Source organism: Mastacembelus armatus, chromosome 10, assembly GCF_900324485.2.
Source record: "Mastacembelus armatus chromosome 10, fMasArm1.2, whole genome shotgun sequence".
NCBI classification, from domain to species: Eukaryota; Metazoa; Chordata; class Actinopteri; order Synbranchiformes; family Mastacembelidae; genus Mastacembelus; species Mastacembelus armatus.
Window position 1 is genome coordinate 19,774,965 of NC_046642.1, and position 25,084 is coordinate 19,800,048.

The 25,084-nt window shown below is 41.6% G+C and overlaps 1 protein-coding gene across 1 annotated transcript in view; it reads right to left on the reverse strand.

Moving 5' to 3' along the window:
- gpc3 (glypican 3) overlaps positions 1-25,084 on the reverse strand; it is a 95,096-nt gene that overhangs the window by 61,199 nt on the left and 8,813 nt on the right. Inside the window, exon 2 of the mRNA XM_026330577.2 lies at positions 24,073-24,234. Within this exon, the coding sequence (XP_026186362.1) occupies positions 24,073-24,234 (162 nt within the window). The remainder of the gene's footprint in view (positions 1-24,072; positions 24,235-25,084) is intronic.

Genomic DNA, 25,084 nt, shown 5'->3' on the forward strand with positions numbered 1-25,084 from the left:
GTTGTAGTTTGATCCAGTACTTTCACACTCCAAGTAAAATGTCATTAATACAAGAGCATACTTTCACCTGAGAGGGATATTATACAACTCTCTCCAGCTCTGATCATACAATCACAGAGCAGACAGACTTAAGAGTAGCCCCTGACAGCCTCTGGGCCACAGCCATGAGGGCTGAAAGTTCAGGTCTCACTGGGGGGTCCCCTCAAATCTCTGCCTGTGTTAAGTTGCTCAGTCAGAGCTGGGCTATATACATGCAGACACAGACACACACACAAACACACACACACAGAGTCAGGCAGAGACAGACACTCCCTCCTACTGGGTCTTGTTCTTCCTATTGCTCTGGTCTGCTGTGGGCGGCCACAGACGGCAGTTTGTCTGTCAGGAATTGCGACTCGCGAGCAGATCAGGCAGCCGAGCCCAAGCCTCCAGTGATGCCTGCTCTCGTCATGATACAGTCCTGCGACTCAAAAAATCAGAGTCGTGAGGTGCACAGCTCTAGTTTAAGCCAGTATAGGCTGAAGTGATGTTCTGCAACAAAACACATTTCTGCATTTCATATATAGATATTACTTAGAAGCAAGTTAACAAATTTATACCCTATAATGAAAAAGGCACAAACTAAACATTGTAGTGTGAAATGAATTGAAACCTCCATGTTCAGCGCTAATCAGGTGTCCATCACATTCCTGAATTGTCCCACTGCACTCACAGCATCTGGCTTCAGCGTATGCTCCAATTTGTTCCAGGTATGTGGAGCACAAAATGTAAAATCCTCATCTTTTTCAGGTCAGTGCTAACTCAGGGAAGCTGAAAAAACATCACCCAGCAGTGCAGTCGATAAGCCACTTGGAATGAAGTGCTTTACAAGTGTATGGAAAAGCATCTTGATCTCTTATGAATCAAACCCAGTCTAGCCTGTAATACTAAAAGCAGAACTATTGATGTTACACAAAATTTTTTTAAAAATCAAACCAATACAAAAGCTTAGATCCTAATATTACACAGCATATTGAGGTCTCAGATGACAAACAACATTTCGAGAGACTTTCGAGAGATTTTACAAAACATTAGATGACATTATGTGGTGTATGAATGGAGATTTGGGTGATGCCATGTAACCCCTCATTGCATGATTGACCAATCAGGACAGACACATTAACCCAAACTGCTACCAGAACGAACACACGGCAGCAGGAAGAAAAATGTAGATGGCTTTACTGGTACTCATAAAACTCAGTCCTGTTTCACCTCTTTGTACTCAGGATGTGATGGTTAATGCACACACATCAAACTTGATTAAGTGCAACAAGCAGGCCAACAATAGATCCCCGGAAACTGTTCAAGGGGAGAAAGACTAGGAGGTAGAAGCATCCATATTTGTACCAAAGATGAAGTTACTCACAAAGCCCTCAGTGCACGAGAGCCTAAAGTAATAAAGCACTTCACAATACTACTATACTGGCATTATTCCATTATGTCACATACTTTTATATATATAAACTGTGCCTCAAGAAGTATAAATTAATTTACCAAAGCTGAAAGTGATAAAAATCTTTTTCAGAAAAAATACTCAACATATTTATTCTCAGTTCACCCAAACCTTAAAATTAAACCTTTACTTTTTTTTCACCTTCTACTGTGCACAAGAAAATTTTAATTTTTATCTTTCTATAAATTTCCATTTCACCTTCAGGCTCCATATGTGCAGCTAATGGTAATGATCACATTTAGAAACCAGAAACAGAGATCATCTGTCTTTGATCATGTGCCACAGCAGCTAAGCACATTAGAATGACCCAGAAATATTTTATTCAAATTTATTCATATTCAGTATTATTGTGGAAGGCTAAAAGGTCATGTCTTAACATAGCAGAGTAAATTATTATATATATATACAGTGATGAATATACAGTATCTGATAGTGTCACAGCATCTCTGGTTGCATATGAATGACAACTGATGAAGTACCAGTGAAAAGCACTGTATTTACCTTTAGGAGGAATATCAGAGGGATGTCAATCAGTGCTTATCTATAAAATATATAGAGAAAATACAGTTTAATACTTTCAACTATTTTTCATATTAACGTTTTGTTAATCAGAGTGATGATGATGATGACGATGATGAAATTTGTTTATTTGAGCAATTCAGCATAGTCAATACGCAATTTTATATATCACAATATATAATATAATATAATATAATATAATATAATATAATATAATATAATATAATATAATATAATATAATATAATATAATATAATATAATATGACATATAAGCACCTAGCCCCTATTCCTTTCTTCAGCCATAACAACTGTTGACCTTTACATTTAACTAATATAGCATATTTACCTTACATTTTCAAAACCATTCTATTCTTTCATATATGTTTACCAATTCATACATGTACATATACTTATGCATACATACATACATATACACATAAGTACACATATACATACATACATATATACATACACATGCATGCACTCATGCTTTGACATATAGTAATCCTTCCTCATATGCATACTGAGTTAATGGCTTTTGTTTATACATCCTTTTAAAGTGCTCCAGTGAAGTGCTACCCTTTAGTTCCTCGTCTAGATTATTCCACAGATCTACCCCACACCGAGTGATAAACGTGTTTTGGTACGAGCACACTGTTTTTTTCAGATTCATTTTTCCTTGTAAATTGTATCTCCCATCCCTCTCACTAAACATTTTTTGAATTTTGCTTGGAAGTAAATTATGCCTTGCTTTATACATTACTCACAGAGTTTTAAGTTTGACTAAATCTTTAATTTTTATTGTTTGTGACTTTAAAAACATTGCGCTTGTGTGGTCCCTAAACCCTGCTTTGTGTACAATCCTCACTGCTTTTTTCTGTACTGTAAATACAGTGCTTAGGTTTGTTCTATATGTATTACCCCAGACCTCAACACTAACTGAGGTATGGTAATATAAGTGGGCAGTATACAATATATAGTGTTTTACAGTCTAATATGTGCCTTATTTTACCCATTATTGCAATGCTCTTTGCAAATTTTGATATGAAAGTATTACAATGTGCTGTCATGTGTGTTTGAGAGAGGAGGACCCACACGCAGATACAGAAGTAAGACAGATTTATTAGACAATTAGAGTGGGATGGACGAGTGGCGTCCTGGTCCGTCGAAGGAGTGGAGCTCGGACTGAGGCGGGTGGCGTCTCGGTCCAGGGAAGGAGTGGAACTCGGACTGAGGCGAGTGGCATCTCGGTCCGTTGAGGAAGTGGAGCTCGGACTGAGCTGAGTGGCATCTCGGTCCGGGAAGGAGAGGAGTTGGGACTGAGGGGAGTGGCGTCTCTGTCCAGGAGGGAGAGGAGCTCGGACGGAGGTGAGTGGCGTCTCCCACACACCCCCACAGGAGGTTCTGGCCCGATAACGCCCCAGGACCTGGGGTGACCCATATGGAAGGCCCTTCCAACCGCTGTGAGTCCCGGGTTGCTCTGGAAGTCGAACCCTCTGGTGAGTTGGGACCTGGGGCTGCCCAGGAGGCCAAACCCCTCAGGCAAACCAGAATCCAGGGAGGTTCCGGATGACAGCCCCTTGGGTGAATAGGGATTCGAGGTCGCTTGGGAAGAGCTGAGGTCCAAGGCGGGAGACCAGCTGGGGAAAGAGGTGAATAGCCGGACAGGAAACCAGGCAAAAGGCTGGCCGAAGGCTCAGGTGAGGGACTAGCCGGAGACTGAGGTGAAGGGCTGGCCTGATGCTCAGGTGAGAGGGTAGCCGTAGACTGAGGCAAAGAGCTAGATGTGACCTCGGTGAGAGGCTGGCCGGAGACTGAGATGAAAGGCAGGCTAGAAACTGAGACGAGGGGCTTGCCTGAAGCTCAGGTGAGAGGCTTGCCGAAGACTGAGGCAAAGAGTTAGCTGGAAACGCAGGTGAGAGGCCTGCCGGAGACTGAGGTGAATGGCTGGCTGGAGACTTAGACGAAGGCCTTGCCTGAAGCTCAGGTGAGAGGCTGGATGGAGACTGAGATCTACGGCTTGCATGAAGCCCAGGTGAGAGGCTTGCTAGAGGCTGAGGCAAGCAGCTAGCTGTGAGATCAGGTGAGTGGCTGGCCAGAAACTGAGATGAGAGGCTTGCCTGAAGCTCAGGTCAGTGGCTTGCCGGAGACTGAGGTGAAGAGCTAGCTGGGAGCTCAGGTGAGTGGCTAGCCAAGCATTTAGGCAGCTGGAAGGGAATCTCAGAGGGGATGCTGTTGTCTGCAAACGGAGGGTCTGGAAGCAGGGCTGGAATTTCAGCGGGGACGCTGTCGCCGGCGCACTGAAGTTCTGGAGTCTTGGGCGAGACCTCAGCGTGGATGCTGTCGTCGTCACACTGAGGTTCAGGGCTCCTGGGTGGAACCTCAGCGGGGTCAGCTCTGGAGACTCTGGCTGTGGCGGCGGCGCTGAAGACAATGGCGGAGTAGGCGGCACTGGGGCCTCTGGCTGCTGCAGCATTGGGGATTCCGGCAAGAAAGTAGCACTGGGCCAGAGACGTGGCCGGCCTTTTCTGACGGTGTTTACGTCGCAAGAAGAGGGGCTCAGGCTGAGAGAGTGAATCTGGCAGACAGGTCGATGGCTCTGGCGAGCTGGCAGGCGGTGGAGTGGACCGACTCCTATGTTGTCGTCATGCTTCGGGCGTGGCGCTCACAGTAACAGGAGCGAGGTCCCATGGAGACCAAGATTGAGCCTTGAGCTCCTGCCAGATGGCACGCGCCTCTGCAGGTGTCTTAGGACCAGTGTTGGTTTAGGCAGCTGGAAACCCCGAGGAACTAACTATGGAGACCTGGAGAGTCGGCGGTGAGGTGTGTAACGCCAGTGGGGAGGAGTAGGAAGTCGGTGGTGTAGAGGGCTGGGACACCGGCAAGGGGAGTTGGAGTGCCGCAAGGCATCTCCACTCGGCCTCGTGGATAGGGAGTTGCTTGTCTCTACACTCCTCCAGCAGGGTGTGCAGGGCCAAGAAAAGTTCTGAAACCCTCCTAACGCTATCCTCAGGAACGTTGGGTAGGGGTGCAGCTCTGTCCGGGAAAGAGAGGATATCGGACGGAAGGAGCGTGGCGTCTCTCTGTACGGAAAGATGAGGCACAGGCAGCAAGGCTGAGTATGCGACCTGAGAAAAAAATAACCCGCGGTAAATAAATATTCTCTTGTGAGAGAAAGTTTGCCAAGGTGAATAACTACCAGGTAGGCAGACTGACGAACTCGCGATGTGATTCAGGAATATTGGGGCTTTTATAGTCAGGGAAGTGGTTGCTGGAGGGCGTGCCATTGCCTCACGCACCTGCGGATAATTATTCAAGGACAACAAACAGAAGGAAAAAAGGGAAAAGGAGACAAGAGGGAACAAGGGGAAATGAGGCGGTGCTACCGCCTCATGACACATAATGGTTATTTGTGGTTTCCAACTTAGTTTTTGGTCGAATACAACTCCCATAAAATTATGTTTATGTACTTGCTCTATAATTTCATTATTAATAATGATTTGGACATGAGAGTCAATTTTCATATTTTCAAATAAAATGATTTTTGTTTTTTCTAGATTCAATGACAATTTACCTTTTTACCCTATTCACTTCTGAGGTAACCTCAGCCATCAACTGCTGCATATCTGTCCCAGAACAACAGATGGTAGTGTCATCTGCAAAGAGAACTAATTTTATTTTTTTCAAAATATGACATATATTGTGTATGTACAGTAAAAACAACTTTGGTCCCAACACTGACCCCTGGTGTACACCACAGGTAATGCGTCTCAGTGTGGCTTTGTGTTCACCCATTTGAACAAATTGTTGTCTACTATTTAGATAGACTTTTAACCACTGTTGTGGCAGATTAAAATCATCAGAAAAGTGAGGAGATACTCAAGCTTAGTTTGGGGAGTTTAGTTTTGCAAGGACAGCAGTCAAAGTCAGAATCACAGTATCATAACATAAAGGCAGATGTGACTTCATTTACATATTCATCACATCCAGCGCATCTTGCCAGAGGCCCTGTTTCCCTCTGTGTAACTGCATGGTTTGAACTAACAGTGTAGGCCATGCATGTAAAATATCAATCAAGCAATGTTGTGCAGAGCTCAAATGATGACCTGAAATTGTATTACAAACCAAGTTATAGTACATATGTTATTGTAATTCCTGTTCTTGTCAGTGTTGATTAGACCTTTTGCATGTAAAAAAATTTCTAGCTGCAGAAGATGATTTTTCTTTTTCTTTCTGGGTTGGGGGAAGAACAGAAGATTTTATCCTAGATTTATTCAATCACTGTCTTTATTTTCCTTCACAGACAACCTTTAATGGATGCATACACATTTGTCTTGTCTGTAATGTGGCTGCGTGTGATGTTAATAAAAGTTTAAGTTTAAATTCTCCTCAGTGTACCGTAACAATTTGAGTTTGAAAATACTTTCAAATGATCTCACGGTATGCGATTAATTGTGTTTTTGCGATCACATGCTTTTTGGTCACAGCTGGAAATCTCCTGCCATGCATATCTCTGACTAAGAGTCTAATCAGACTGAGTCAAGGTTAGCCATGTCATGGTGGGGCGAGCCTGGTTGAGCTGTATCAAATCAAATCAAGCTGCTTTTCTGAAGAACTATATCAGTTTTGTCATTGTACAGTGGCTTTAGATAAATATGGCTCAGATGTAGTTAGGTTAAGAGACTTCAAAGAGGCGCTTTGAAATGAGAATGAAAATGCCAGAGCACTGGTGGAGTGTGCGCCTGTCCTTTAAAGTCTGCTCTCGGCTTCCTGGCTGCGTGTTAATGATGAACAGATAAAATATTCAACTGGGTGGCATTACTCTGCATCTGTCTGCCTGCGCCCTCCTCTTAGCACTCTGTGTACCCAGACATATGTCACACACACAAAAACAAAGAGTGAGGGTGTGCGTCCGTCTGTCTCCCTGCCATCACTGCACCACAGAGCGTACATGTAGCTGATTGTTGCATTTTGCCTCCAAGTAAAATGATTGTTGCTGTGCGGTCTGTGGTTTGAGCATGTCAGAGTGCAAGGCAGCAGGCCGTTAGTCTTATCTACGAGACAAGAGAGTTAGGATGTGTAATTATTTTCACTGGCTTTGATCCAGAGCAGCCTCTTCTAGACACCTGTTGGCCTCTGGCTCCATCTGAGGCCTGATAATTAGACCCACAACCACAAGAGCAGGCAGCATACACACTGGGCTGTATACCAGCACACACACACACACACACACACACACACACACACACACACACACACGCACACACACAGATTCAAACATTCAGGATTAAAACACATTAGTTTTATTTCGTATTCATAAGTAATCCGGTGGCTCTTTCTGGGGGGCCTCAGCAGAGTAACCGTAGGGTCATGCTGGTTAAAAGAGAGTCACAGGCGAAGTGACAGCTGTCGTCATTCAAACTGCAGACGTAGGTTTAATTTCTGTGTTCCTCACAATGACAGCTTCAAAGCAGCTGGGTCCCCACTGTCATCTAAACTGTGCAGACATTCAAATGACATTGACAGTCAAAGTCTCTCCTGCAGTGGAAATGACAGTAATGGCTATTGATTGTGCCTTCCTTACAGCCAAACTTGTTTTATTCAAATTTCATTCGATTTGTGTGTTTTTTTAAATTATTTTTTTTATTTTGTGTGAGACAAAGAAACTCAAAAAAATACACTTAAAGGGAAACACTGAATAGGAAACATTGCATTGAATTCTTAAAATAATTTTAAAAAGTAATATACTGATGTGCTATGTCTTTCATTTCAGTACACTCCCAAGGCTACCTATTATTTTGCAAAGAACAGTGGAGCTTTCCGCCAGGATGAACGAAAGAAATACAAAGAAAAACCGGCCAGGGCCAATATCTACAATCAGCCACACAAAATCCTTGTTTTTAGTTTGGCAAGAACATAAGGTTTTCTGGCTATAAACATTTTTGTGTTTTTTCTTCTTTATCTTCAACTCCAGTGATACAGTAGAATTTATCTAAATAACTACCGACCAAAAGGCTCAAAACACCTCTAACTTTAGACTTAATCATACTTTACTTGCCTGTATTTGTTATTTTGTGCTGTTCTGTTCATTTATTTTTCCATGCTAAAAGGGTGTGTTACTACAAAGCTTATACCTTGATAATATATTTAAAAATACATTAAAAATACATTCAAATTGTCTATTTTTGGTTACCCAAGCTTATCCATTTGTAAGTACTGAGGAAATTACTTTACCAATAAATAGAAAAATAATTGTAAAACTATATTTTTGCTGCAGTTAATAAATTGGTGACAAAACATTTTTATACAAGATACCAGACCACACCATTAAGAAGGCACACCTACCATGCAAACATGTTACGTACAGTGACATTTTGTTCATCTGATCAGCAACATAAACCCAAAGAAAATGTAATGGTTTACTTTTTTGTCTAAAACATAATGTGTGACATATTATCACCCAACATGCTTAACAAATAAATGTTGCAAACATTTGAAGTCTTGAGTCTGGTTTTCGATCTTCGAGATATCTATAGTTTTAGCTGCTGGATGCTTCACTCTTATTATTAGCTATTTGCTAACTGTTTAGAATTTAGTGCTGGGTGGTTAGTGTACACTGGGTTTATTAGAGCTTTTTCTCTGAAACAGCTGCTGCTTGAAACAAGGCTGATAATATGAGATTTCAGGGGCTGAAAAATAATGAGCTAAAAAGAGACTTAAAAGCACTGAAGAGCTGAGGAGGACTACAGATTTAGATGGTTATTCTCAGTAGGCTCATCACAAGCGACACTCATCGCACTATATATTGACATTTGACCTCCTGTGGATGATCCCTTGAAATGTTGATTAGTGCAGCTCTGAAGTTTAGAAAATTCTACCCCAAAATCTCCGACATTTTCTAGAGCAACTCATGACCAGCCTGCTTCTCGTTCCACTCTGCAGCTGCTTCTGAGCTCATTTCCCTGGGGTCAGTCATTATCCCGCACAGGCACTCCTCTAATTTTTACCCTCTTAACTCCACGAGGGCATCTGTATTCATGCTATGTTGTAAGGAGATCCAGTCACCACTGCACCCTTGGGTCTTGTCTACAGTTGCTCTGAAATGTCGTGGTTAAACCCAACACCTCTCCTGGGGTTGTAACACGGTTCGGACAGTTCTTGCTGCTTGTGTGTGTGTCATCTTTACTAACTGCTTAAAAAAACTTTCTGTCCTTCTGAAAAAATGTATGAATGGAATGAATAGAGAGCTGCCATTTATTTATTACAGAAAGTTATGTTGTCCTTTTTGTCCTTGCATCTGACCTTTTAAAGATTTCTGCTGTAGCTCTGAACATGTTGTCGTGTTGGCAATGTTTACCTTTTTCAAATCAATACTGAACTGAGAAAACAACCACAAGAAAATTACATTTAAAATATCAAATTAACAGACTTCCTTCATCATCTTTCCTCTACCCTTACCATAGTGGCTAATGACAAGTATTTTAAAAAAAAAAATGCAATGTCCTTCACTTCACTTCAACGCTGGAATTCAATGCAATACTTTTTGAAAATGTGAAACATTTTAAAAGCCCACATTTTTCACCCTGCTTTGTTTAAGAAAGCACTTTCCCTGTAAACTTGCATTTTGCTCTACCCTTCTTATATGCCTCCTACACAGAACTAATATTAATTCGTAAATTACATTAGAAATGGTGAAGAAGAACCAAAAAAAAATAGGTAAAGAAACATCTGAAAACTGGACAAACCTGTACATGGCCTGCAGAATCTGCACACAGACAGACATGTGACCCGCCTCTACTTTCCCTGGTGCATTCGACTGTGCAGTTTTGCTCAACAAATAAGCTCACTTAGAGAAAACATAACCTGGCATCAAACAAAAACACAGCATAAGAGCTAACAGCATGTTATGAGGTGTGCAAATTAAGCTGCAAAAGACCAAGCTCAACATGAGAGGAAATCCGCAGCAGCTCAGGGAAACTGAAGCTCTTGTTCCTTCAATTAATGGGGTATTTCATACAGAGACACACACACACTAACAGTCCTCCCAACTCTGAGCCCGATATTGGCTCCACCATTAAGATTATGTGGACTATTCACAAAATGAAGCAAAATCCAAAGCAGGACAGAAAAAGGCTGCATGGTGTAATGGGAACGAGAGCTTCTCGCTAACACCTGTGACAAATCCTGCTCAACTGAGGGGAACAGAAAGCCTCCGGATAGTAGAAATACAGAGCAAGAATAACTAAGGACAAGACGGACACAGAGGACATTTTACATAGAAAGTATAGAAAGTACAAAAACGTATAAAAAGACCACTTTAAACTGCCTTTATTCATCCTGTTAGTGATGAAGCCTCCTGGTTTGCTCAACATTTTGGCATGTATGTTTAGCTGCTTTCATGAGTTAGACGGGAAAGATCAGTACCATTCTTATGTTGTACACTATATGACATTAAATAGCACCCGATTAGCTTGACTTCGCATGAGGACTATACACAGGGAAGAACTGCTATCCTGGCCAAGCTAAGAAAACAGCAATATAACATAACTCATTTTCAAAGCATTAATTAAACAAGCATAAAATAACATAAGATACTATATATTGTGTCATTTGTGAAGTTTTTGATACACTTACCTGTTTCCAAGCAAGCTATTTTCATGTTTTCAGTAGATTACAGGCTGTACAGTCAAGTGAGTGGCATCAATTTTGACAAGAAAGCAAATAAACATATTTAATAACATTTTATAATACAGCCTGCAATTTACTTAGATGTGTGAAAACAAAAACAAAGCAAAGGAGAACAATGTAGCAACAAATGGACATTGGAGAAAGAAATTATACTAAGTATTTTTGTAAATACTGGTATCTATGAGGTACAGTATTAAACACAAAACAATGAATTATTGTGTACACATTATATTAAAGCCCACATGCCAGTTTTTAACCTTCCTCCTGTGTTAACTTTCTGTTACCACCTCTTATGTTAATGGGTCGGTTCTGACCCATGTCTTAATTCAGCTGCAAAATACGCTAAAAACAATTATCTATCATCCAATTTGTTTCTCATCTCTTGGTTACCTTGTTAAGCTTCCTTATCCATGAAAAAAAATGGTTTTAATATTTCTGGTGTTGGCCTCTGGGCCTTTTGTGTCTATTTTTTATCAGTATACCCCTCAATTTAAATAAAAAAAAAGTCAAATGAACCTCAAGAGAATCACATATATATATAAATATAAAAGGTTGTTGTGTTACCTGACTATTACTGAGGGGTATTAGAACACATCTCTTAAATAAATTAATTTAATTTATGTTTTTCATTTTAATATTATTAACTGGTTTTCCTCAGGGATGCCGCTCGCAGCTTTGCCTGTGTAAATCTGTAGATTCCAGGCATAGCTAGTTTTTGCATCACAGGCTGCCCAGATTTTTATGCCGTACTTCCCTGGCTTACTGGGCATGTATTGCCGGAAGGGGCATTTTCCTCGGAAAGGGACAAGACACCTCTGGCCCTGGGTTGAACATCAGTGGAAGGAGCTGCACCCATTTCTCCCAGACATCCCTGATGGGGCCAAGCTTATCAGATCTTGATCTGGCATCTCTGTTGTCAAATCTGAGGACCCTTGATATTATTTGAAAAGTCTGAAGTGACATTGTTGCCTGGAAAATATTTCTGCCTGTTGAAGCGTCCCAGAGACTATCAGTGGCTTCATTGCAGTATCTGTACAGTCCAGCAAGAAGAAGAAGACCAATATAAGCCTCCTTTTTTCCTTCAATGTTTGTCATAGCAATGATGATTCTTTTTAGTGGCAATGGCATAAATAGCTCAAAACATGTTTTGATGTCACTGATTCTTGTTACAGCAAACCTTGTGATTTCAGGGGTCATTTTGACGACATTTGCAGCAGCTGCCATGAACATCATGAGGTACTGAGCTCCAACAGATCTTCCCATTTCTGGTCTTGAATCTGTCAGCGGGAGCAGCTTCACCACCGGTGAACTCCTCATCCGACTCATCAGATGTGTCTCATCATCTTCTGGATGATGCTCCACATTGTCTTCCTCCTCAGAAACCCGGCTCATCTGTATCGCTATGCTGCTCTGTGTCCTCTTCCTCATTTTCACCAAAAATATGATCAAGATCTTGGTTCACATTCATTCATTCTCATTTTGGATGCTGCAAATTGGAGATGTGCACTCTGCAAGTCACCAACTCTATACTGAATTGACCTCACATGTCTGGACATTGCTTTCTTTGTTTTGTTTAGTTTTTTTGCAGGTATACTGGAAAACAAGGAAAAAGCAGAATCCCCTAAGCACTTCAAAATTTAGGGTGCCGACCATAACACAAGAGGAAGGTTAAATGTATAATGGTCTAACATTTGTTAATACATGCATTAATGGGAGGGTGCACAGCATTTACAGCTGCCGGCAGACAGCTATACCCACACTCCAAGGATTTGTTAATATGTCTAAGACATATAGGTTGGTCAAACATTGCTAACCTTTAAAGAGGAATCCAGTAATTATTTCTGCTCTTCAGTTATATAATAAAAACAAAATTGCTAACACCACACCAGTTTCTAGTACTGCTCCCCGGTGGTACCCCATTTTTACAAAAAAACAACCTTAGAGCATAAATTATTTCTCCTTTTCTCTAAAATTCCCAATTGCTTTGCCCCTGTTCACAATATTCTTGTTTTCTTCCATTATACATAACACCTAAGTACCAGCAGGAACCTGTAAATATTTTATTAGTACCTGATTATAAAATTATACTGTAAATCACGGGCTGTATTACAAAATAATACCGACAGTTTCCTAAAGTGTCAATCTTTTTCTTTAAACAGTGCGAACTGTGGCGCATCTGCAGAAAGCAGACAGCGAGAAATTAAGCAAAATTCTCTCAGTTATTAAAGCTGCATGAACTCCTGAACTCTGCCTGACTTCAAAACAGTGATATACACATCAGGGAAATGAGGCCAGGAGTGGCACGACCTGCACGGGTGAATGCTTTTCACTATTTTGGAGTGGCAGCGGAGGACAGAGTTCGGCCGTAACAGTTATGAATGTACTTGGACGGCTCTGAGGTGACAAACCAGCACTGTGACACACCGGTGAGATCCTGACTGAGCAGATCACATATACAGATATGTTTATAAAGACGCAGACGGAAAAACAACAAAATCATTCACTGAGCAAGCATGTACACTTACCTTGCATACCACGACGGCACAAATGAAAAATAATGACAGTCACTACAGAGGGTGACAGGCAGGAAGCAGCGCAATGGGACTGTGATGGATGGGGGGGCGATGGAGATTGGGGAAAAGAGACAGGTAGCAGTACAGCACCCATGAGAGACGGGGGGAAGGTGGGTGGACGACAAGAGGAGTGAGTGACAGGGTGACACTGTCAGCTCCTCTGTGGCATGCTCTTCAGGGGAACCCTGGAGCGTGTTCTGTTAAGTAAACAGCTGCAGCGACGAGAGCTCCTCAAATATTAATAGGCAACAATCCCCTCCACTCGCCTTGTTCAAACTGACATTCCCTGAAGTGGACCGCAGTGCTGCAGAGCAGACATCCTGGCCTCCTGTCATCCAGCTGAGACTACCAGGGCAGCCTACAGCACCCATCAGACCTGACAGAACAAGGATGAGGCCTGTGCAACTCGGCCACAGAGAAGCTCTCCCCGTAAACTGAAACACAACCCCCATGTGGCTTATGATTATTGGTGCCATCAAAAGAAAACAGTTCAGACTGCTAATGAAAACATACTAAAACACAGTTCACCCCCACCCTCTCTGACCTCCCTCCATCTGTGCCCATCAGACAGAGATGAATTATAAATGAAAGGGTGCTCAATCTGAGAGGATCGATACTAACAACTAACAGCTAACTCGGGTTAGCCATGACACAGTCTTTGCTCTCTGTTTTAAAGCCCATCATCCCACCACCTCTCTGTCTGCCCCTCAGTAGGAGAGAGAAGACAAACAAACCTCTTAATGAATGCTAAAGTCAAGGTAACAAGGCAGGTTTACTTTTACAGCCATCGTTATGAAGTTACTAAAAAACATATATTACAGACAAGGGAGCTGGTAAATGAACGAGATTCCACTCAATTCTACCTCCTTTGATCGACCCACCACTCCCCAACACCCGCTCCATCACCTCTCCACTGACAGGCAGACCGGGGGAATTGGTGAAGAGGAGTAATGGAGCTTGTCGGAGAGCTCCCTGCTTCACACCACTTAGCCTCTCGTCCAGCCAGGGTGGTTGGTGATGTAGGCATACAGAGGAAGGGGGGGGGGAGGTGCCTCCGCTGATGAGGCTCCGCCGGGACAAAGAGCAGACTCCTTACCACCCAAACATTTCTCCTTACATCAGTCATGCCATGGAGGCAGAGGAGCGTGCAGCAGCTCCCATCAACCACCTATCTTTCTTTCCTTCGTTAAGCTGTCCTGGCTCACCCTTGGGCTATAGTGCCCTTTTCACACACTCCAGCTGGGCAAACATGGTGTCCTTCTACATCAATAATTCCTAGGCTCATTCATTTCAATAAGAACAACTAAACTAATGAGTGCAGCCTAAGTGGCAGAAGTATTGTATAAGAAGCAGGAGTGAAATTTTCAATCTGGAGAAAACAGTGTGAGATCGAAGTCTGTGTTAATGGACGTAACATAGTCTGACTGTTGGTACAAATCTTGTAAAATAAAAATATATCTTCCAAGTTGAATGTGTCCCTGTGTACCTAGCAGAGCAATTTCACGGGTCAGAGGCATGTGTTTGAATCTTAGCTGGAGGTCAAACTAAGTCATTTTATTTTATTTCACTGTGACTCACAGTGCACTGTACACTGAAGATGAAGGAGTCTAAATGTGAACTCCCAAAAAGGTCCTCTTTCCAACAAATCATAATATTTAAATACAATGCTTCTTAGAGTCTTCCAAAATGAGTTATTATTGTTGTTTTCTGGCCTGTTTACTGAGTCAAAGTCCTGATTCCTGGACTTCAGGCTTCAATGTTCACTACAACTTTCACTTACACTGGTCTATTTTGGGAAATTATTGACCTCTGAGATAAAATGTGCTACTTCTTACATTGTTTGATTAGATGAATTAGAAAACGGGTGCTGATTGGCTAAAGTTTTCAAGATATTTCACAATAGAGATTTATAATTATCTATACACGGGTGAATATATTTGCTTCCAAATATCTATCAATAAAAAGATAAACTTATAATGATTTGTGTGGCACCATTCTCATTGCTGTATCACATTTTGCAGAAGCTATGGAGCATAATTACACACCAACCTCCTAATTTTGAATTATTTTGATGCAATTTTAACCTGAACCTGTCTCTTGGAAACTGGAGCCAATTAACAGTCAGGGCTTAATTTTCCTATTAGTGACTCGTTTCTGGTAAAATTTTGCTACTTCCATTTCCGAGGCTTCCTCCTTGTAGACCGATATTTTTCTCCTTTGAGTCTTTACCTCTTTTCATAGACTCATAATATCAAGCCACTAAAATTTAATCCACAATTGTCTGAGGCTAGTGGGTAAAAACATTAAAACTGAGTTGTCTAATAGGTCAGGCTTAAATGACTCAACAATTACTGAATGAAACACCATGAAATTCATGTTCCAAAACCTGTAAATTCTCGTTTCACATTAGCTCTCTGTGTTGTCTAAACTTGTTTATCTGTTGAAGGCATCCTCCCTCTTTCAGAAGAAGTTACATTTGGTTAATTCTTTTTACATATTTATATACTGTTGAAAATAAGCCATGAGATACTGAAGATGTAAGATCAGCCCCTCTGCCCTGCTCCACCCGGTGACATTCATGTTATGTCTGCATGGCTGAGCACATGTTGCATAAGCATTTCAATATTTCATAGTCCACAATAAAAAATGCATCAGTTTGAACTATAAGTGTGTGGTTGCACTTGAAGGAAGAGGGCAATCTGGTGAGGTCATGGGGTGAAGGAAGAACTATATAAATAGAAAAGAAGAGCAGAAATGAGCAGGTTACTTCTCAATCATCCACCTTTTCAAGAAAACTCTGTGCTGATATTATAAAACTTGAACCTGAATCAGGTTCAAACATCACAGACCTGCAAGTGAACTGACTACAGAGTGCCATTTGTCAATGCAGAGGTCTGCGTTTCATAAACAACAAGAAGTTAATTCTGGAGCAGGTGTCCCAATGCACAACCTGCCAAAGATTGTTCACAAAGAAAAAGACTGACAAGCAAACACCTTCAGGTCTTGCTGGGGTTGCCCCCACAGAGCTGAACTCAAATAACTTCAAACTGAGGGAGTGATAGCTTTGAGTAAACTTTAGCAACCACAACACATTAGCTGTAAAGAATCATCCGGGCTCTGGATTTATACTCAATATGCTCGTCCTGGACTGAGGATGAAAATAAACAAAGTGACATCTAAAATATTCTTCATTTGGGTTAATATGAAGACAAATGTGTACTTTCTAGAACTTGTCTTGTTAATAGATGTGGCTGTTCAAATGTGATTTTACATTTGCATTGATTTAGTTCAGAGGACCGCCTTTGATTAAATCGAACTGTGGGCATTTTTGAAAAGCCGATTTGTATCATCCATTATGTTAAAAAAAAAAAGTCTCACATGATGTATGGAGCCGCTGTGCAATCATTTAAAGGAGCTCATTAGCTCTGTATGAGATGTGTTCCTTTCAGTATGATGCCTTCACTCTTCACCCTCTCCTTTTCTTTCCTTGCTTGTATTTTCCTCTCTCCTCTTTTACTTCTAATTCCATCTCTCCTCTCCTCTTCCCTCCTCGCCTGCTTTTTTCCCCTCTCCCTTTCTATCCTCCCTTCTTCATCCCGGCCAATGCACTACTCATCAGACGCTGAAAGAAACAAAAAGACTCCTTCTCTCAGCTGGAGCTGGGAGGAGCTGTCAGGCCCTTCAGCTCTATTTGATGATAGCATTTCAAATGACACTTTGATCCTCACTCTACACTGTTTGTTTTTCCTCCATGATGAAATTCAGCTCGAGAGGCGTGCAACAGGACACATCATTAAAATGTGTCTCAAACATGAAGAGCTACACTTGTCCCTAGAAACCACTCATGACAATTTTTGTCACACTGGCATAGAGAACACGACAGGGGAGGTGGCGTAGGAATTGTAAAGATGAATAGGAATCATGTGTTTTCCCTGCAGATAATCCTTGGCTAAATCAAAACTCTTGTTTCTCTGCACAGACTGATGGAGAATAAATGAATCTAATGAGGCAGATCTGTCAGAGTTAAGTGTTAGCTCTGGCCTGGGAAAGCCAAAATTCCTGCCTTAAAGCTAAAGAAAATGGGCAGAGTATATTTGGAGATCCAACTACTAGTAAAAATTTTACTTTAAACCCATGAAAGATTTTTTTTATGGTGTAATCTGACACTGTTCTTCATGAGAAAATGTTCAAGGAAACAAGTTCCTCTTAACAGGTCATTGCAGAATGAATGCAAACATAATACATGGACCCTTAATGTCAGTGGGAAAATTAGCCTTTGTTAAAGACCAATGGTGGAAATGCGTAACATGAACAGCTCAAAGTGTATGTCTGAAAGAGCTGGCTCTTTTCTTTCTGGGGTGATAATTCTGCTATTGAAGATTTCAGAGAAACAGTTGAAAAAATATGCAAATGTCCGCCCCATGGGGTGTTGACTGGCTGACACATTATCAGCAGAGCAACAGCCGGTGCATTTTGTAGGATTGAGTGTGGTCAAATCAAAAGACGGGGGCATGATTAAGGAGGTGTACTGTGAAGCAAGCGAGACAACAGGAGCACCTTAAACAGGACGCCAGCCCAGCTAGGAATAGGATGCTGGGGCCTCCTGTGGAGACAGGAGCTCCTGGCAACCTACATAAAGCCCAGACAGATAAAACAGACAGTTTGGACCGTCAAACAATGAAAAATGAAAGCATGTAAAAATGAAAACAAAGGATTATTAGGGTGAAGAAAATTTCCAGGATTGGGCTAAAGAAAAACAACCATGCAATAACTCACCTCCTTCACTTCATTTCACTTTGCGGTAAGATGACCCTAGTCCTACATTGTGATACGCCTACCTTGTCCATTAACGGTCAGATGGATGATGATATATTTAGATTTATTTGATGGATACATGACTAAAAAGCTTTGAAATCTACGAAATTTTATTCAGGACATTTTAATTCCTCTATGCTCTTAAGACCTTTCTCAAAGCATCAGAGCATTTAAACTTCGCAAAGCTTCATAAACATTGTTTTGTAATTAATTATCAGTATGTAATATCTAAATCATCCAACAGCTGCCTGTGGCTTCACACAGTCTGTCACTGCCATGACACCAGCCTGGTTTTTTTTATCAAGACAGTTAACATTAAGGTTGTCATGCTTTATTTGAAATTTGCACTACTCCATCTGATTGGTTTTCTAAAACGCACTGCATGTCATGTTGTCCTATCAATTAACTCTTGTATCATGACAACAAAACAAGGGAAGTGTTGCTTAGAAGCACTTTGGATTCAATATCAAAGACAAAACTTACAACTTGCTTTTTTTTTAAGTGACAGTCCTTGTTAACTTCAACCTGACAACCACACCCATGGAAGCATCGCAGGCGTTTATTGAGCATGATTAGCAAACTAAAGGGGGTAAAAATCACCCTGAAAAAGTGTGAGCTTATGATCAGCCATGGCAACAATATTCGTGACTTCATCCTGCCTGACAGCTTCTCTCTGGACACCTCGATGGTTGACATCAATTTAAAGATCACGGAGGCAGTGAGGTGAAAGCAGACAGGGTGTAGCTGCTCACTGATCACCAGGTTATACGCCTGCTACTCACCAACGCACTGTTTGTATTGTTTAAGTTTTCCTTTTCTCGTTGTAATTATTTTTGAACAATGCTTTGTTGTCCTTATTTCACGTTTTACAATAAAGCTCTCTTTAACACATAGTCATGATCTGCTTCCACTTTTTCTGGTTTAATATAAAAACACAAAGACACAGCAGGATTCACAATTTTTCTGTCTGGAACTACAAAGGGGCTCCTGTCTCACACACATGGGGAAAATGCAACACACTAGAGACAAACACACATTACAAATGCAAACCATCTTGCTTCAGTGGCAAATTGCACCCAAACATCCATTCTGTATTTGCTTCTGGTGATGCACTGTTTTATATTAGACCGTCTCCACAAACAGCAGACTGGATAATGAGAGGAAAATAATAAGAATAAGTTGCATTTGCTGCACCTGGATGTTCTGTGCTCATGTGTCTGTAGCTACAGCTGATGTTTCTTCTTTAGGCTCTCTCTAAACACCAAAATGTTCTCTCAGGCTGCGACACTAAGACACCGACTTTTTCTTTTGTGGCCCCAGAGCCCCAAGACAAACCAAAGGCTCAAATAGACAGCGCGATCCTCAGAATTGCACTGCTTTATTAAGTGTCAATCTGTACAACAGTTTGCCAGCCCAGCAGAGGGCTCAAAAAGTCCTGAAAATCTCATTACAAGCAAACTAATAAGTGACGCATAATGATAAAACACAGCAATTAAGCTTAAACCAAATTACGAGGAGATTGAAGAAGATGTGGTAATGGCTGGTATACCCCATCGTGTCTGGTTAACGATGCTCGAAGGAGCCCATTGGACATAGCAGAACCGCCTCTTCCCATCATTAAGTTATTAGATTACCCCGGGGCAGCAAGTAAACAACTTCAGACATCTTGCAGTAGGCAAACATCCCACCAGTCCTCCCCCTTATTGGATTACTCTGGGAAACTTCTCCAGAAGACGAAATTACTCCACAGAGACAGTGAGGCAGGGGATGATTATTGGAAAGCATGTGATGGTAAGAACAGAGGAAAGGCCTGCTCAGGAGCACTTAGGATCGAGCGGACGGCTAACGAGCAGGAGACAGGGAATGGATGCAGAGGGCATCGAAGTCTGATTCTGATTATTGGCTGCTGGATATAGAGGCAGCTCAGGTCTGCCAGGTTCTGCATCATCTACCTCCTGCCACATCTCGTTTGGGTTACTGCCACGGCAATCGTCCATTCAGCACTATCTGAGACAAATGAGGGCAAACTGCTTTCAAGGTCAACAACCACCTTCACCAGGGCCAATGGGAGTCTGCCATTCTAATTCTTTATACACTTAGAGTAATTAAAACCCATCCAGAAGAACCGAGGGAAGTCGATAGAATTTTTTGAGACTGCTAATGAGATGCTAATTTGTTGGCCCGCCAGGAATGAGGTATGAGGAACTCAAGGACAGAGAAAATGTAGTCACACTTTTGTTGAGTCAACTTTTAATATTACGGTGAGTGCATCTGTGGACGTCCTCACAGATATTCCATTTGCAAGCACTGCACACCACAGGTTGACTGGTGTCTTTATGTGTGATTAAAAGATATGAACATCCTTTCAAGCTCTTTCCAAACTCCCAGTCGTTTACAGAGCGTCACCCCTGTGTAGAGTAAAGTGGAGAAAGCTCCCCTGCCTCGTGGCATTGAGTGAAGCCACACACAGATCATCCTCATGCTGCCAGAAAGTAGTCCAAGTCAGACCTGTTTTCGAACACCCCGCTGTGCCAGCCTTCTATGGACTGAGTCATTCCAGGAGCACCAGGCTGGCTGTCCCACTTTTTTCAGCAGATATCACGTAGACTCTGATACCTGAACACACCATCATGCTGCACAATTTTCCTCCCCACATCACTGACTTTATAAGCAATCAGGCCAATCCCATCCTCTCATGTTTATTAATTGAGTTTGCTTTTTGGACTTGAGAGCGACTCCCCTCTGGGTGAAGACTGTTCCCCAGGCTGCAGAGGAGCACTGAGGTGCGATGAAACTGAGCACACAGCAGTATGGGCTTGTTCTCTTCACCAGCACTGCAGTCAGGAGAGGCTAATTTACTGATGTTTCATTTTACACAAGACCTGCACAACAACAAGTACTTTCCTGCCTGCACTGGCACTAAGTAGCTTTTTGGCTTTTACACACTAATAACCTCAACACATCATTTTTAAAAAGTTAAATAAAAGCTTGTCTCATTAACAAAGGGGGATAATCTAATTTCTAATCTGCAGCCCGTGGCTCAGGCTGAGCATCATGACAGTAGCCGCACTGCTCTGAAGGACACATCGCCAGGGAAATAACAACAATTAGAGCTGCCAATCACCCAAAATGCCAGAAGATGTTTTTCGATGACTTTCTGCTCTGTCAGGCAGTTATACAGGAGCTACAGGCAGAGAAGATGGGCGAGAGAGGGGATGACATGAGATGTAGAGTATAATCACATCATAACATAAACCTGCACCTTAGTCAGTTTTCGGACAATGTTTTGGGTTCAGGTTGTTACTGCACTAAAGCAGAGCTGAGTGGGTTTCACTCACTAATACACATGCTGGCTTCTCTCCTCTTTTTGTAGTGCAGTAGGTTGAAACTCTTTTTTGAACTTTAATCCTTTGATAGCTGATTGTTTATGTCATGCTCATACTTTGTTTCATATTGTTTATAAAAATGAATACCTTCTGGATTTTAGACTATTAGCTGGGAAAAAAACAATTTGCAATCTCAAATTACACTTACTAAAACTAATTTGAAACAGCAAATATGTTTCAAAAGATGAAAGATTATGATTTTATTCATGTAATGAATAATATATTTGCAAAAAGATCACTGACAATGTATTTCCTTTGTTTTCCTGCAATATCTGATCTTGGGATGCAATGTTCAACTCATAGCAAATGCAGCATTACTTACTATCATTAATACAATTATATTTGTTGATGAGAAATTAATGCTCTTACATCATCTGTTCCACTGCACTCCCCCTCAGAACTGACTTAAAACTTTGCAATAAAACTCATGTATCCAGTTATCTCCAGACTGCTCAATGACATGAAACCCCACATACTAATATAGCCAGCAGAAATATTGGTCTCCATAATTTATTTACTAAATTAAATTCTCAGCATGCACAATATCAGCTTCTCATTTTGAAAGATTAGATTTAAAGATGAGCATCCTGCACAGGTTTTCCAAGTCTTATTTTGAAGAAAATTGACAACATCAGGCCATTGAGTACAAGGCAATCACAGAACGCGGGGGAAGATGGGTGTTATGATCTCACTAATGTGAATCAAAATGAAATCCAAGAGTCTGTCACACATCAGAGTAGATGGTACAGTTTATCCATTACACAGTATTTCCCAAGTATACAATAAAGAGATCATCTAATGCTCATTAGATTGTCAAAAGGCATATGAGAATTTCTGTGTAAAAGCCACACATCATTAGAAATTCCTAATGCCTTACCTATTTCCTGGTATTGATCTTGAAGAAGCCTAATGTTAAAGCAGCCTGTCATCTTACTGCTTAAAAGACAAAGATAGACAGAGCCATTACTTTTTCTATTGTTTGGAGAAGTTGACTTCAAAAGGGCTAAAACCTCTGGTGCAGTCTGAGTCTTGGGAAAGCAGAGTGGAGCAGGATGGAGCTGCAAGAAGAGGGGGATGCAGGGATAGAGAGAGCGCTCAAAGATGGGAGATAGAGGAGTGGAGAGGTGAAGCCCTTTGATCTCTGGCATAAGTGAGCGCTGCAGAAAAGAAACCGAGAGCAGCCAAGGAGATTGCAAACAAGGCATGCACTCAATTCCCAATAGTCGCACGAACGCAAGAGGAAGAGAAAGACAGAAAGACAGAAGGAGAAAGAAAAGTCCAAGCAGACTGAGCAAGGCAGAGATAGAGAGAGAGAATGACAGGTTCAGACAGAGAGACACAGAGAAGAAGAAGAGAGAGAGTATGAAAATGAAATAAAAGGAAACAGATAAGACTAGGATGTTAAAAGGATTTCAGTCCAGGGCTGTTTGGGGAGTTCTCTCAAGCCCTATGCTAAAGCAATTAGTATTGAACCCCTTCTAGGAAAGTGCAGCCAAACCACAGCAGCAGTCTCTAACATAGTTAGTGTGGAACAACCAAGTCAAGCAAACCCCACGGTCCCCATTAAACCTCAAGTTTTAATTGGCAAGTCAGGATGGTGCTGTGTTTCACAACCCATGAGTGTGCGCATTTAAAAAAAAACGTTGGCCCAGTGAGTCCAGACATCCCCCTTCAAGTGGAAACCCCAAGACAGCAAACAGAGTTGCTAAGGCCTGTGTACTGTGGTAACAAATGCTCAACATTAAATGTGATATGGATATTGAGAGAATGTGATCATGGATATTTCGCAACAATTGGTGCCAATACGGCTGCAGCGTGAAATCCGTGTGTTGGCAGGTAGTTTACAGATCTTAAGACTTCAAATTGTTTAAATTAGCATTTGTGCTCAGATGTACAGTATAAGTTAAAACACTATGGTAAATGTTAAAATACAGAGAAACAGTCTTAGGGCTTAATGGTCAGGGTAAGGGGTGGAATGGGATCAGGCCATTACTTTCCTAGTCAAAGCAGCCTAAGTTCTTTAAAGCAACAAATCAACTCAACGTCCATCTTCTTGTTCTCAGACAGGTTATAGATTTTCACATCACTGTTACTTTGAATACAGCTATTAGTTTGAACCAGTCCCCCCAGTCAGTCTCCTCTGACCTCCCTCATCTGCGAGTGCCTGCTAGGACCGATGCTGACTGGTGTTTTTCACTCTGTAAATTACAGTCATCAATGACTGCAGTGCGCCAAAATCTCAGGAGGCTGCCACTTCCTTGAGCAACACATCTGGCACCAACAGCCATGCCAATTCACTTCAAACCATGCGTGTCTGCCGCTCCAACATTCAGCTGAGCGGCATCTGTACGTTTCATCCCTGTCTGCGTGCATTGTGCTTCTGCTTTATTTATATCTGACTCACTGTCTGGAGGAGGAAGCTGCTGACGTTTAACGGGTATATGTAGCCAGGAAAGTGGATGCTGGCTGTGTTGATTTTAGGGCAATAATTATCACTTCAAAACTGTAATTATAATGTTGCTTTTTCTCTGTGCCAGTAAAAAAAAAATCATCTCATCTGTCTGAGACAGGTTTGGACAAACTGTACTCACAGCTTACCTTGGAATATGGCTGCGTTCTGGATGATGAGGCGTTTGAGTTGAGAGCTGACAACCTGCAGGCCAGACTCCATGTTACTGCGTGCAGCTACCTGATACCGCTCCTCCATCTTCTTGGAACAGCAGGTCGGGCCTTTGGTTTGGCACACCTGCAGATCCACACCTGGCAGGAAATCAGCAGAGACAGGGCAGGAGTCTGGATGAGCACACTGAATCATTGTTGTTACATTTTCAGCATCAGAAGCCTTACTCCCCACAAGATTCAGCATCATCCGCTGCATGCTTAATTCAGGAAACCCTATCTACAGCAGATTCTCCTGCCTTAATGAGCATATGATTATTATGTAGAGGCTGTGTTATTTAGCTGCGTTGAACTCAAAAATAAATTAGTGCTAAAAAAAAAAAAAAAAAAAAAAAAAAAAAATCTGTTATTTCGATGCACATCCTGGCAATACACCAAAAGCTATGTTGCACTCCTCAGACATCAATTTGGTCATTGGAAACTTTCCTAGCACTCGAGGCTACGCTTCTCACACCAAGAATCAAACAAAGTATTTTTGTAGCCGCAACGATGAGAGCTAGGAGTAGCACCGCATACAGACAAACAAGCCCAGGTTTCGGCGTGTTTTCATTCTGTATCACATGAAGGAACCACGAGTAAGACTGAGGGTGATGAAACAACACATCTCGACACCTGGTCACAGATACTAAAGATTGCTTACACAGATGAGAAATAATTGGATTCCCACAGCTCTCGTGCAGATGTAAGCCAGTGACTGCAAAACTAAAGCGACAAGGATGTAGCCTTACATAACCAGATCAAAGAAGAAACACCCTGAAGAAATTCATTCAATTTGAAAAAAAAAACAAAAAAAAACAAAAACTGTAGTGAGATAGGAAATAAAGACTATGTGGTTCAAATTTCGTGTGAATAAGGATAGTAAAGTTGCCTCAGCTGCTGCAAACATTACAGTGAATAAATTATTTGTGTGTTGCACTGAAGGATATTTTTA